We start from the raw sequence: 13,124 nt of genomic DNA on the forward strand, positions 1-13,124 counted from the left end.
GCATCACGGTTGCACAGGGCTTCAGCTTTTGACTGGCACCAAGTTGGAGGTGGGAGAGGTGGTTGGTGAACTCGAGGAAAGGATGTTGTGGTCATCGCCGTCTTGTCCCCGTTTTCCTTTAGGATTTTGACCTGTTGGTCATTTCCATAGCGGATGAGAACGACAACCGCCCCCTCTTCACCCAGAGAGCCTACCAGGCCGAGGTGATGGAGAACTCACCCCCGGGTAGGTCTCTCTTCAATCCCTCACATGGCTCCTGGAGACTCCCTTTGGGGCCGGGCGAGGGGAGGTGTGTCCTGGCCGTCGTGGAGGAGACATGATGCTGAGCCAGGGAGAGGCTGCAGGTCAGTGGGACAGGGATGCTGAGTAGGAGGGGCTCCTGCCAATCGCCTGGGGAGGTCAGCCACGAGAGGACCATGGCTTTGGTCCAGGCTGCTGGTGGAAACCCTTGCTGGCACAGGTCAGACACAACCATGTGAGGAGTCAGGCCTGTGTGGGAATTGCTCAGCCGCAGGCAGCAAGATGTGCCCCTGGTCTGAGCTGAGCCCTGGGGGCAGCTGTTGCCTCAAGGACCCCAACCCGCTCGACATCCCTGCAGGGGACGGGACAGGGTACCATCTCTCCATCACCAGCACCTGGAGCCGCCTTGCTCTGGGGGTTAGAGATAAAATAGTCCAGCCTGTCCAAGTAGACATTTCCCAGCCAAAGAGCTAGAAATACTCCTTTCTTTTTTTTGTTGTTGCTGGTTTTTTTTTTTTTGTTTGCCTTCCTGCCATTTGAATCGCTCCGTGCTCCAAGACCTCGGGTATTTCCCTGTCCCACCACCAAGGGACATCTAAGGCAAAGGGTTTGGGTGCCTCCAGATGATGCCCTCGGCACCCTGCTGGTGCCACCCATCTGATGGCTGTGTCTGTTTGTTTTTAGCTGGACGTCCCATCGCCTCGCCTGGGCTCACGAGTCGGTCTGCAAGGCTGCAGCAGCCACCCCCCGCTGCCTCGTGCCCCGCGAGGCCCTGCTCTGTCACCTCCTCCATCCATTCATTGCCGTCCCTCATGTGTCACTGGGGCGGGAGGGGGACAGGGGGGCTCCGCAAGGGGCTGCCACCCTCCCTAACCCTTGTCATCTCATCCAGGGACTCTGGTCACGGTGCTCAATGGACCCATCCTAGCTCTGGACGGCGACCAGGGCAGCAATGCTGTGGTGACCTACCAGCTCCTGGAGGCATCCCTGGACCTCTTTGTTATTGATAACAGGACAGGTGGGATAGCTCAGCAGGTCCCTAGCCCCAGCCCAAGGCCACCAGGAAGCTGTGGGATCTGTCACTGGGCTTTTCCCCTTCTCCAGGTGTCGTTTCAGTGAAGCCCGGCAGCTTGATAGACCGAGAGGCTTTGCTGGACCCTCACTTGGAGTTCACGCTGGTGGCTTGTGACGTGGGGGGGCTGAACAGCACTTCCAGCCTGGCGGTGACCATCCTAGATGACAATGACAACCGCCCTGTCTTCCAGCCGGCATCTGTCATGGCATGGCTGCGGGAAAACAGCCCCCCAGGTCAGGAGGGGGACGGGACTGGATCTGAGGGTGGGCAACGGGAAGACCTGGATGTCCCCCTGGGACTGTGAAGATCCAGCTCCCAGTGTCAGGGCTGCTCAGGATGGGGTTGAAAGGAAAATTTGGGAACTGGGGCTGTCCACGTCGCTTGACGGTATTTGCCTTGGGACCGGGGGCCTGCTGCTGCTGCTCTTCAATCCTCACTTGAGAGGGCTGTGTCCCCCCTTTCCAGGCTTCTCCATCCTCCAGGTGACAGCCACAGATGCTGACAGCGGCCTCAACCAGCAGCTGGATTACCGGATCGAGGGCGGGGGGCCGGACAGGCTCGATCGCCGCCGCCACGGGAGTGATACGCGTGGCCAATATCAGCATCGACCGGGAGGAGCGGGATGCCTACCGGCTGATGGTGGTGGCCGTGGACCAGGGCACGCCAGCGCTCTCAAGCACCGCCACCGTCAACCTCTTCATTGACGACGTCAACGACTGCCGGCCCGAGTTCATCAACCCCATCCAGACAGTCAGCGTCCCCGAGTCAGCCGCCCCTGGCACCATGGTGGCCGAGGTGACTGCCATCGACCGGGACCTCCACCCCCGCCTGGAGTACTACCTGCTGGAGATCGTGGCCCGCGATGACATGGACGCACTGGTGCCCGACCAGCAAGGAGCATTCACCGTGGATTTTAGGACAGGTAGGAGAGCGGGAAGGGCTGTGCGGGCGACGCGGACCCCTCTACTCTCTCCTGCTTCTTCTTCTTCTCTGCCTGGAGGTAGGTGTCCAAGGCACAGGGAGGTGGTGCTCCCCTCCTGCCTCCCCACTATCCTCCTCCAGCTGCCCCGTTTCACCCTGCCCTGTCCTCTCTCCCCTGGCCGACCAACTTAACTAACCCGTTTCTTTTCTTTCTGGCTCTCAGCCTGCCAGGTTTGTCTCTGTGTCTGTGCTCGTTTCTCTCTCCATGCCATCCATCGCCTCCCTCCATCTCACCCATCTCCATCGCAGGCGGCCCTGCTGCGGGCTGGGGGCTGCTCAGCCTTGGCAGACTGGACACGGGCACCCTCGCTGGAGGGAGTTGGGGGGGCCTCCAGGTTAAGTGGTGGGCTCTACCCTCAGGGAAGGAGGGCCAGGAGCTCCCCTGGCATCTCTTTTGGAAGCACAGAGCTGATCCAGGAAAGAAAAACGCCCTTGCTGGCAAGGATACGGGACAAGACTCCCAAAGACGCCGGGATGCTGAGCTGAGGTGGATGGGGTCGAGCAGGGCAGCAGCAGCAGTTGCTCCCAAAGCCCTCACCCGCACAAACCCAAACCCTTACCCCGGCTGAGGCAGCGTGAGGACCTGTTAGCTGGGCAAAGCGGAGCAGGCAGGAAGGCAGGAGATGGAGAGCAGCGGGGCGAGGTTGTCTCCTCCTGTAGCTGTCGAGTGTTTTCCCCCTTTAGCCTTTGGGGAGAGGCAGGAGAGCGAGAGCAGCGGAGGGTGCAGCAGTTGGCTAGTGCAGACCTGTCTGCCGGGGGTCCTCAGGGGGGGACACAGGCACAGCCTGTGACCCCCAGCTTTTTGGGGTTCCCAGGAGCTGTGAAGATCAAAACCCCCCTCAACCGGGAACTAGTGGCCACCTACGAGGTCACCGTCTCCGTCCACGACAATGCCAGCGAAGTCATCGACCGCTCGGTCAGCGTGCCCAACGGTAAGCGCGGGCTGAGGCCAGGCAGCATGGGGCCGGCAGCTGCCGGAGGCTGGCACAGCCTTTCCCAGGCACCAGCGTAGCTTCTGGGTAGTCAGCAGCTCTCTCACCTTCCCTCTCCATCCTGACCAGCAACATTTCCAGCAGTCCTGGACCAGCTCCCAGCAGGTTTGGGTCCTTCTTTGAGCCCTCCTTTAGCAAATGGCTCAGACATCCTGGGACCGAATTTGGGATGGCGAGGACTGTGTACCCATAACCACACCATGGGACACCCCTGTTTCTTCATTACCATTCCCATGATGTCTTGCCCCCCTGCTCCTGGTAAATCCAGGCCTGCGTGTGAGAAGGCAGATCAGGAGTAGGTCTGAAGTAGGTGAGACTGTCGCACAGCCAGGTCAGGGCATAGCGGCTTTCCTGAATATTGCCAGTTTTTTGATGAAGCGGCTCAGTTTAGTTGGCTTTCCTGGAGTTTCACGCTTGTCTCTTTTTGAACCTCCTTTTCTCCCATCCTTCCTGCCCTTCTCTTTCTCACTTGTCTCTTCCTCTTCTCTTCCCCTGTGGTCTCCACCATTGCCACAGCCAAGCTGACAGTCAACGTCTTGGATGTCAACGACAACACGCCCCGCTTCCGCCCCTTCGGGGTCACCTATTTCACCGAGAGGATCCTAGAAGGAGCCACGCAGGGCACCACACTCATCTCCATCTCAGCAGTGGACCCAGACAAAGGTGCCAACGGGCAGATCACCTATGAGCTGCGCAACCTCTCCCCAAAAAAAAGACCAGTCGGCAGGTCAGTGACCTGGGGAGGTGGGAGTCCTGGGGCAGGTTGGTGGCCTGGGCAGGTTTCTCATTTCAGGGTCTGCCATCCTCTAGGGAAGGTCGTGGCCAACAGGACGGTGGACTATGAGGAGGTGCAGTGGCTGAACTTCACTGTTCGAGCTTCCGACAACGGCTCTCCCCGCAGATCTGCCGAGATCCCTGTGTACCTCCAGATAGTGGACATCAATGACAATAATCCTGTTTTCAGCCAACCGTCCTACCAGGTGAGCTGGGCTCCCCTGTCCAAGTCTGTGTGGGGCTGGGCAGTGCCTGCCTGGTGAGGGTGGGCACAGAGCTGGGGATTCTCCAGGGACACCGTCTCTTCCTTCTCTCTGTGCATATGAAGAAGATGGTCAACCCACCAATGTACTCTGTGTGAATATCTTGTTCTGGATCTAGCTGTGCCCACCCCTGGGTGCCACCCTATGCCCTCGGTTACTGCCCACTAAAACAGCAGGTGATGAAACAACTGCTGAAAGGGTCCCGCCTGCTCCCTTTCCTTGCAGAAAGCTGTCTTTGAGGACGTGCCGTTGGGTACAGTCATCCTGAGGGTCAAGGCCACGGATGCAGATGCTGGGCGGTTTGCTCTCATCCAGTACAGCCTGGGGGATGGAGAGGGCAAATTTGGGATAAATCCCAACACGGTAAGGAGGCAACCAAGTCTGGAACAGAGAGGGGAAAGGGAGGGGAGGCTGAGATGGTCCCAACTTGTGCCTTGCTCGCCCATCTCACCTTCTGCCCCTTCTTGGGGCTCTGCCAGACGAGATCCACCTGAGGGTCTCTGTGTGCTGCAGGGGGACATCTACATCCTGTCAGCCCTGGACCGGGAGAAGAAGGATCACTACACACTGACAGCTGTGGCCAGGGACAACCCTGGGGACATCTCCAGTAACCGTCGGGAGAACTCCGTGCAGGTAGGGCTCCCCTCCTCCCACCACACCTCATGTGGTGGTCACCAGCCCTGCCTGCAAGAAGGTGTTAAACCTCAGGCTTTCCTCCCCAGCGGGCTCACTGGTGGCTCCGGGGAGGAATCGGGCAGAAGGAAGAGTGGATGACCCCAGGGGCTGCGGGGTGGATGGTGCAGGGGACTTCGTGTTGCGGGGACGGCACGTCAGCAGGAGGGGATGGAACAGGAGGGGCAGGCGAGGGCGATGCTATTGTCTGCAAGTGCTCCGGCACAAATGGGTGCCCCGGCTGCGACAGCCCCCATTGTTGGAGGCAGGAATTCAGCTAGCAGAGCTAAACGAATAGCAGGAAGGTCACCGTACTCCGGCAGCGGAGCCGCAGGTCACGGCAGGGGTATGGCCCCAGGGGCTGCCCGGCCATCGCCAGCCTCGCATCACAGCTGTGCTGTGTCGAAGGTGCTGATCACAGTCCTGGACATCAACGACTTCAGGCCCCAGTTCAGCAAGAGCCAGTTCAGCACCAACGTCTACGAGAATGAGCCGGCGGGGACATCGGTGATCACCATGACCGCCACCGACTTGGACGAAGGGGACAACGGCGTGGTGACCTACAGCATTGAGGGCCCTGGAGCGGGTGGGTGCTGGCGGTGGGGTCTTCTCTCTGGGGAGGAAGGTTACGATGAGGAGCAATTGGAGAAGATATAGGGGCGAAGCCTACACCCTGTGTCCTGCAGCTGCAGTTGGTTGTGCGTGTGGTCCTGGGAGCAATACCGAAAGCATGGAGCCTTTCGGTATCGCTCCGCAGTCCTCGTGGCGTGGCATGTTACGACTTTGCCTGCCTTTGTCCTGCAGCCCAGCCTTGGCTTATCCTCTTGTCTTCCCCACCCCAGCAGGACTTTCTCTGTACACAAGTGTGTCTTGGAGGAAACCCAATGCACGCTTTAAAGGAAAGCTAAGAAGGGCTAGGAGGCTGTTCATGGATAGTGATAGCGCCTGAAACCCAGTATATCTCTGCTTACCAAAGACTAAAGGGAACCGAGCAAAAGCCAACAGAAATGTAGAGGAAAATGGCAGAAAGTTCATTTTCCTGAGACCTGTGGGCTTCTCTGACCACTGCCCTGTCCCGGCCGATGTAGCTGGCCTGGGCAGGAGTGGAACGCAGCCAGGGCTGGCCTGGGAGCAGGGCCTTTGTCATTGCTCGGTGACAGGGAGTCGGCAGCAGCCGGGGATGCTCTGACATGGCCCTCTCAGAGCATCCGCACCCCTAGGCTCGTGCAGCTGGCTCTGCTCCATCACCCCATCACAGGGGTTTCCCACCAGTGAGGGATGTCCTTCAGCTGGTATACTGGTTCCTAATCATAATTTATCTATCTGGTGCCAAGTGTCCTGAGCAAGAGACATGTTTTTTTTCTGCCCCCAGAGGCTTTCAAGATCAATAAAGACTCCGGGCTCATCACATCCCGGCGGCGCTTGCAGTCCTATGAGAGGTTCAACCTGACCGTAGTGGCCACAGACAAGGGGCGTCCCCCTCTCTGGGGGACCACCATGCTCCACGTGGAGGTCATAGACATCAATGACAACCGCCCAGTCTTTGTCCGCCCGCCCAACGGCACCATCCTGCACATCAAGGAGGTAAACCTCTTGAGAGGGAGCGGGGTCATGGGCATGCCGAGACCGTGCCTTGGATTGCTTCTGCCTACCGGTGCCAAAATCCAATCTCCATCTCCACTGGGGATGAAACAAGACCTTGATTTAACACCTGGCAAGAAGGTTTGGGCCATGGGGCCGGACAGTCAACAACAGCCCCTCTCCATACGTGCGAGTGGGGATGGCGGGGCAGCTTTGGGGAACAGAAACCCTGGCAGCACGCAAAATAAGGAAACGGCCAGTCACTGCATGCCGAGCCTCTTTTTATAAAAGGGCTAAAACGCTGACATTTGAGATGTTTCTCCTTTCTGGGAAGCCAGGCTTGGCTCAGCCAGTCCCCAGCGTGCATGTGAAACAACCACCCTGCCAAAGGGAATTACGGCTCTGTGTTGCCAGCTCCCGGTCGGGTTTTCGGTAGCAGGAGCCTGCTGACTCCCATACAAGGGAGTTTGAGGGGCCAGGGGCAGCAGGAGGCTCACATGCAATGCTGGGGCTGAGGGGCTGCACGTGTGCAAGCAGGAGATCCCCCTGCGGTCCAACGTCTACGAGGTCTACGCCACGGACAAAGACGAGGGCCTCAATGGAGCGGTGCTCTACCACCTGCTGAAAACCGGAGCAGGGAACAAAGACTGGGAGTATTTCAGCATCGATTCGGTCAGCGGGCTAATCCAGACAGCCATGCGGCTGGACCGGGAGAAGCAGGCGGTGTACAACGTGAGCCAGGCGGCAGCGCGCCCGTGGGGTGGCCGGGACGGTCCCTGGGGCTGCGGGATGCTAGTGATGTGGTGGGGTTGGGGTCGGGATGGGGTCAGCTGCCGCAGCTGTGGAGATGTCACACCTTAGCAGGAACTGGGTGGTTATCAAGTGCCGTTGGGGAATTGCATCCTGGTGGGCCAACTCCCAGTTCCCTCTTAAATCCCCTTAAAGTCATCCACCACCCAGCCATCCCCTCTGTCCCTGCCTCAGCGATGTCTCCTGGCCCACGTGGCTTTGCCCAGGACGGTGCTTTTCCCCCTCTTCCCAGCTGATCATCGTGGCCTGCGACCAGGGCCAGCCAGCCTACGAGACCATGCAGCCCCTCCAGGTCGCACTCGATGACATCGATGACAATGAGCCCGTCTTCCTCAGGCCACCCGTAAGGCACAGGGGATGCAGGGCTGGGGATGCTGGTGAGCACCGTGTGATGGAGCATGCACCAGTGGGCATCACTGTGGTGGGGAGCACGATGGGATTTGTCTACTTTTAGCCTGTCAAAGCAAGGAAAAAAAAAAAAAATCCACTCCCGATGCTCATAACCCTCCTTTCTCCCGGGATCTCTGTCAGAGGGACAGTCCCCAGTACCAGGCACTCTCCGTCCCTGAGCACTCGCGCCCGGGCACCGTGGTGGGGAATGTCACCGGGGCGGTGGATGCAGATGAGGGCTCCAACGCCATTGTCTACTACTTCATAGCAGGTAAGTGCCGAGCGGGGAGGGTATGGGCAGCTCCGCATCTCCTCCGCGCATCCCTCGCCAAAGGTTTGCCTCGCTGCCATCAGCGCCTCATTGCCTTTTTGCGCTGGTCAACGGCCAAGGTGGCGTTTCAGAAATGCCGAGGCCAAAGGGGTCTAACCGGGCTCCCTTTCTGCACCCAGCTGGAAACAGGGAGAGCAACTTCCAGCTGAGCCGAGAGGGCAAGCTGCAGGTCTTGCGAGACCTGGATCGGGAGAAGGAGCCATACTACTCCATCATCGTCAAAGCATCCAGCCAGAGGAACTGGTCTCCTCCCCGGGGCCAGCGGACGGGCAGAGCCCAGCCTTGGGACCTCAGCAGGGACCTGACCCTTCAGGAGGTGCGAATCTTCCTGGACGACATCAATGACCAGTCCCCACAGTTCACCAAGTCGGAGTACACGGCCGGTAAGGGGTGCCGAGGGCTGGAGGGGCACCAGGAGCCGGAGGTGCTCTGGGGAAAATCCAGCCGGACGAAGGGGCAGTGAGAGCCAGCCCAGCCCCAGGTCCCTGTCCTATCTCTCTCTCAAAGGGGTTGCCACTGACGCCAAGGTAGGATCTGAGCTGATCAGAGTGGTCGCAGTGGATGCTGACGTGGGCAATAATAGCCTGGTCCTGTACAACATCATGGGCATCCACTACATCAAGCAGCACTCCAACGAGTCCGAGGAGGTGGCCAGCATCTTCAGCATCGGTGCGTACCCTGCATGCCTCAGGAGCACAGGCCCATGGCTAGAGATGTCCCTGGGGCCAAAGACATCCCCATGACCAGGGCCACTAATGCTGGGATTGTGACCGTCCTTCCCCCAGGAATCCTTGATGGGATCCTGCGAACCTTTGACCTCTTCACGGCCTACAACCCTGGCTACTTTGTGGTGGACATCATGGCCTCTGACCTGGTGGGCCACAACGACACAGCCATCGTGGGGATTTACATACTGCGGGATGACCAGCGGGTCAAAATCATTATCAACGAGATCCCTGACAAGGTCAGGCAGTTCGAGGAGGAGTTCATCAGCCTGCTCTCCAACATCACGGGCGCCATCGTCAACACAGATGATGTGCAGGTAACCATTCACCTTTGAGGTTGCTTTGAAGAGTAACCTTCCACGTGCTGCTTGGGAGGTCTCCTTTGAGTGTCCTGCCTGTATAAACCATAGGCACCCCTGAGCTCTGAAGGTGATGCATACGCCCCGGGCTGGGGTGTATCGAAGGCGTCCAGACCAACTCCATGCCAGCCCTGAGGGTCTTGCCATGCGAGCACACCTTGGGGCATGCTCAGGAGATGCCCTGAGCAGAGACACCTCTCCCACACTGCAGACCTTGCTGTCTCTCCCCAGTTCCATGTTGACAAGAAAGGTCGGGTGAACTTCGCACAGACAGAGCTGCTGATCCACGTGGTGAACAGGGAGACCAACCGCATCCTGGATGTAGAGCGGTACGTCACCTGGCCCGTCACCCAGCTCTTCGCCTGACCCGTTGAGTCCTCAGGGAGCCTCAGTAATGTCAAGATGCCCAAGCAACCCTTCTCTTCCCAGGGTGATTCAGATGATAGACGAGAACAAGGAGCAGCTGAGGAACCTCTTCAGGAACTACAACGTGCTGGACGTGCAGCCCGCCATCACTGCCCGGGCCCCGGACGACCTCTCAGCTCTGCAGGTAATGGCCCAACTGGGGCTGGAGATGGCTGCTGCTCGCAGGTGGGGCGACGTCCCTTCCCATCCTCTATGGCCCTCCGTGGCCTGGAGAGATGTTTCACCCAAATAAGTGTGGGTAGGTGCTCACCGCTAGGTGCTGGCTCTGTGCCGGAGGTTGCCACTACCCCTCTGTCTCTTCCAGATGGCAATCATCGTGCTGGCCGTCCTGCTCTTCCTGGCTGCCATGCTTTTCATCCTCATGAACTGGTACTATCGGACAGTGTGAGTAACGTTCGGGCTCTGCCCCGCCGGCCGCAATGTCCCCACGGGCCAGGGGCACCCTGCGTGGCAGTGCCAGCAAGCAAAGGAGGGCGTCAGCCTCCCAACACCCACTGCGGGGAGGCTCAGCCCGGGTTCAGAAATTGCCCCCCTTCCCCCAAAATATAACTGTTTTAGTACTGGTACCGGCTTTCCCCGCCAAGCTGGCTGTCCTTGTGGATACCGGGGCTGTTTGCAGGGCTACTGCAAATCTGTCTCCCCCTCTCCTTTCGAGCATCTTCCTTACTTTCTTCCCCGATTCGCTGCGTTTCTTTTGCAGGCACAAAAGGAAACTGAAAGCCATAGTGGCTGGCTCCACCGGTGAGCAGTGCTTGGGGTTCTCCAGCTGCCTGAGGCAGCAGGGTGCATGAACAGCAGGGAGGGGGTACATGGGGAGACGCGGGGGATGTCAGCGGCGTGTAAATCGGAAGCGACCCTGCCGAGCGAGGCGTGACGGTGGGAGGCTTTTCTCAGCATCCAGGCTCCGTGTTATCAGCCGCAGCCCAGCGTGTTTCTCACACCACTGGTGCTTTTTCGGTCGCCAAGTTTCCCTCCCCAGTAAAGAAGTGCCACGCCGTGCCCCATGGCCAGGCTGGTTTGCTGCTCAGCCCGCCGACGTGCTTCCCTGCAACCCACGCCGCTGCCTTTTGCAGGGAACAGAGGCTTCATGGACATCATGGACATGCCGAACACCAACAAGTACTCCTTCGACGGGTGAGTTCTCCCCTGCTCTCCGCTCCCTGGTTTGCCACCTCGTGCGGCGCGGCGTGGCGCGTTGCGGGATCACAGGCTGCTCCCGAGAGCAGGACGCCTGCGTTTTGCAGCCGGGGTGCACGGGAGCTGGAGTCGCGGTACCGCTCCGCCCTGCGGAGGGATGCAGCCGGGCATGCTGTGCAGGGCGTGACTCTGGCCCTGGCGTGCGTGGTTGCCTTGAGGGTTTTCAAAGCCAAAAGACCTTGTGCTTTCTCCTGTGACTCCATCTCTGCCAGTACCGGCCAGGCTTGGGGTAAGCAGAGGTGACGAGCGGGTGTCGACACGTGCCTGGATCCAGACCATGACTGCTAAGGGCAGGAGGAGGCAGCGCAGCCTCAGCATCCGGGCTCTGGATGGGGTTAGGGATGCTGCCGGCTTTTCAGCCGCCCTTTGCATGCGCTGAGGGCTGCTCCTCTCCCCCGTGCAGGGCCAACCCCGTGTGGCTGGACCCCTTCTGCAGGAACATGGAGTTGGCGGCGCAGGCAGAGCACGAGGACGACCTGCCGGAGAACCTGAGTGAGATCACCGACCTCTGGAACAGCCCTGCCCGCACCCACGTGAGCCACGGCCCCTGCCAGGATGCCTCGTCCCCGCGCCCAACACCGCGCCGCCTCCTCAGCCGCTCTCTCCTCCCGCAGGGGACATTCGGGAGAGAGCCCTCCGCCGCCAAGCCCGAGGACGACCGCTACCTGCGGGCAGCCATCCAGGAGTACGACAACATTGCCAAGCTGGGGCAGATCATGCGGGAGGGACCCATCAAGGTGAGCGATGAGTGCGGGGCATCCTCCACCGAGGGGATCTAGCTCCTACCGCTTCGGCTTCCAGGTTCGTGGCTGCCGGCGCCAGAAGGTGATGTTGCTCCAAAAAATGCTGGGATGAGGCCGGCCTCCTTCCAAGCAAACCATCTCCCTTGGTTAACCCTTCCTCTCTCCCCCTCCGCCCAGGGCTCTCTCTTGAAGGTGGTCCTGGATGATTACATGCGCTTGAAAAAACTCTTTGCCCAGCGGATGGTGCATAAGGCCACCGCCAGTCAGGGGGACCGCTCCTCGGTCTCGGAGGTAGATGGGGTGGTGCATGGGCATGGGGAGATGCTTGCCGTGCCCTCTGGGATGCAGTGTGTCTTCTCGGCCCCCACAGGCTGTGGTCGCTCCCCGCGGCCATGGCTCCCGTCATCCAGTGGTCCCCATCTTTCCTGCTTGGCCAAAATGAGCCAGACACTGGTTTTCCACTGAGGCTGCCAGTTCCCCGCAGTGCCCCAGCTCTCATGACCCACTGCGTTTCCTCTGAGCTTCGGCAGCACCCTCTCCCTTGGTCTCTTCCACCCTGGGAGGACACCCCTCTTTGTGGGGTGTGCTCTTGTCCATCACCTCCCCATCTCCCCACAAAGGTGCAGCCGCTCTGGCCAAGAAGCGGTGGGTCCCTGCACAGACGTGGCTGCCAGTTCCCCGCAGTGCCCCAGCTCTCATGACCCACTGCGTTTCCTCTGAGCTTCGGCAGCACCCTCTCCCTTGGTCTCTTCCACCCTGGGAGGACACCCCTCTTTGTGGGGTGTGCTCTTGTCCATCACCTCCCCATCTCCCCACAAAGGTGCAGCCGCTCTGGCCAAGAAGCGGTGGGTCCCTGCACAGACGTGGGGACGTCTCCCCTCCACCCCTCCGAGTTTATCAGGCCAGCAGGTTTTTGAGGCAAAAAGGCTGGGACGGAAGGTTTTGGTGCAGGAAGGCTGGCGTGGGGCGAAGCAGGTCCTCCCACAGCCTTCCCCCTCTTCATGGGGGGCAAAACATAGGGCAAAGAGAGTGGAGGAGAGAGTGGGACAGGAGACACCGCTCAGCCCTTCTGCCCCCCTGTCCCTCCTCACCCTTAACCCCCTGCAGCCCCATCCAGCCTTCCCTCGACTCCTTTCTTTGCCTGCCTCCTCCCTCACCACCCTCATACAACCCCAAATCCCAACCCGGGTCCCAACCCCTCCTTGGCCGCCGTGGGGGCTGCTGCCGGACGCACCGCCCAGCTGGCAGCCAGTGCCTGAGCCGGGGTGCCCACCCGACGAGCGAGCGATCTGGCTGGAGATCATCATCGTGCTGGTGGTCCTCATCACCACGCTCTTCAGAAGAGGAGGGTCTCGTCCCTCCCGCCGGGCTCTGATGTTGCAGAAGGTTCAGAGGCAGGGAAACCAGGAACTGCTCTGGCCACCGTGGCGATTCCCAACCCCTCTTGTGGACCTTTTGCAGCTGATCCAGAAGGAGCTGGAGGAGGAGGAGGAGGAGGAGCGCAGCCCCGGCCAGGGCAGCCTCCGCTTCCGACACAAGCAGCCGGTGGAGCTGAAAGGTCCCGA

At 59.9% G+C, this 13,124-nt stretch overlaps 1 protein-coding gene across 1 annotated transcript in view; it reads left to right on the forward strand.

The window, feature by feature from the left end:
• The window catches only part of LOC104622375 (cadherin-23-like), a gene marked incomplete at its 5' end in the record, with an annotated part of 18,116 nt that overhangs the window by 4,778 nt on the left and 214 nt on the right, over positions 1 to 13,124 (forward strand). Inside the window, 28 exon segments of the mRNA XM_010289131.1 lie at positions 123 to 225; positions 1,133 to 1,258; positions 1,345 to 1,548; positions 1,781 to 1,874; positions 1,876 to 2,237; positions 3,112 to 3,228; positions 3,805 to 3,997; positions 3,999 to 4,015; positions 4,099 to 4,268; positions 4,551 to 4,688; positions 4,839 to 4,958; positions 5,406 to 5,583; positions 6,370 to 6,581; positions 7,116 to 7,310; positions 7,621 to 7,731; positions 7,920 to 8,049; positions 8,229 to 8,492; positions 8,617 to 8,778; positions 8,895 to 9,151; positions 9,425 to 9,522; positions 9,623 to 9,743; positions 9,924 to 10,003; positions 10,320 to 10,360; positions 10,693 to 10,753; positions 11,220 to 11,349; positions 11,431 to 11,553; positions 11,737 to 11,850; positions 13,021 to 13,117. Of these exon segments, the coding sequence (XP_010287433.1) occupies positions 123 to 225; positions 1,133 to 1,258; positions 1,345 to 1,548; positions 1,781 to 1,874; positions 1,876 to 2,237; positions 3,112 to 3,228; positions 3,805 to 3,997; positions 3,999 to 4,015; positions 4,099 to 4,268; positions 4,551 to 4,688; positions 4,839 to 4,958; positions 5,406 to 5,583; positions 6,370 to 6,581; positions 7,116 to 7,310; positions 7,621 to 7,731; positions 7,920 to 8,049; positions 8,229 to 8,492; positions 8,617 to 8,778; positions 8,895 to 9,151; positions 9,425 to 9,522; positions 9,623 to 9,743; positions 9,924 to 10,003; positions 10,320 to 10,360; positions 10,693 to 10,753; positions 11,220 to 11,349; positions 11,431 to 11,553; positions 11,737 to 11,850; positions 13,021 to 13,117 (4,018 nt within the window).

The sequence above is a fragment of the Phaethon lepturus genome, unplaced genomic scaffold, assembly GCF_000687285.1.
Source record: "Phaethon lepturus isolate BGI_N335 unplaced genomic scaffold, ASM68728v1 scaffold23556, whole genome shotgun sequence".
NCBI classification, from domain to species: domain Eukaryota; kingdom Metazoa; phylum Chordata; class Aves; order Phaethontiformes; family Phaethontidae; genus Phaethon; species Phaethon lepturus.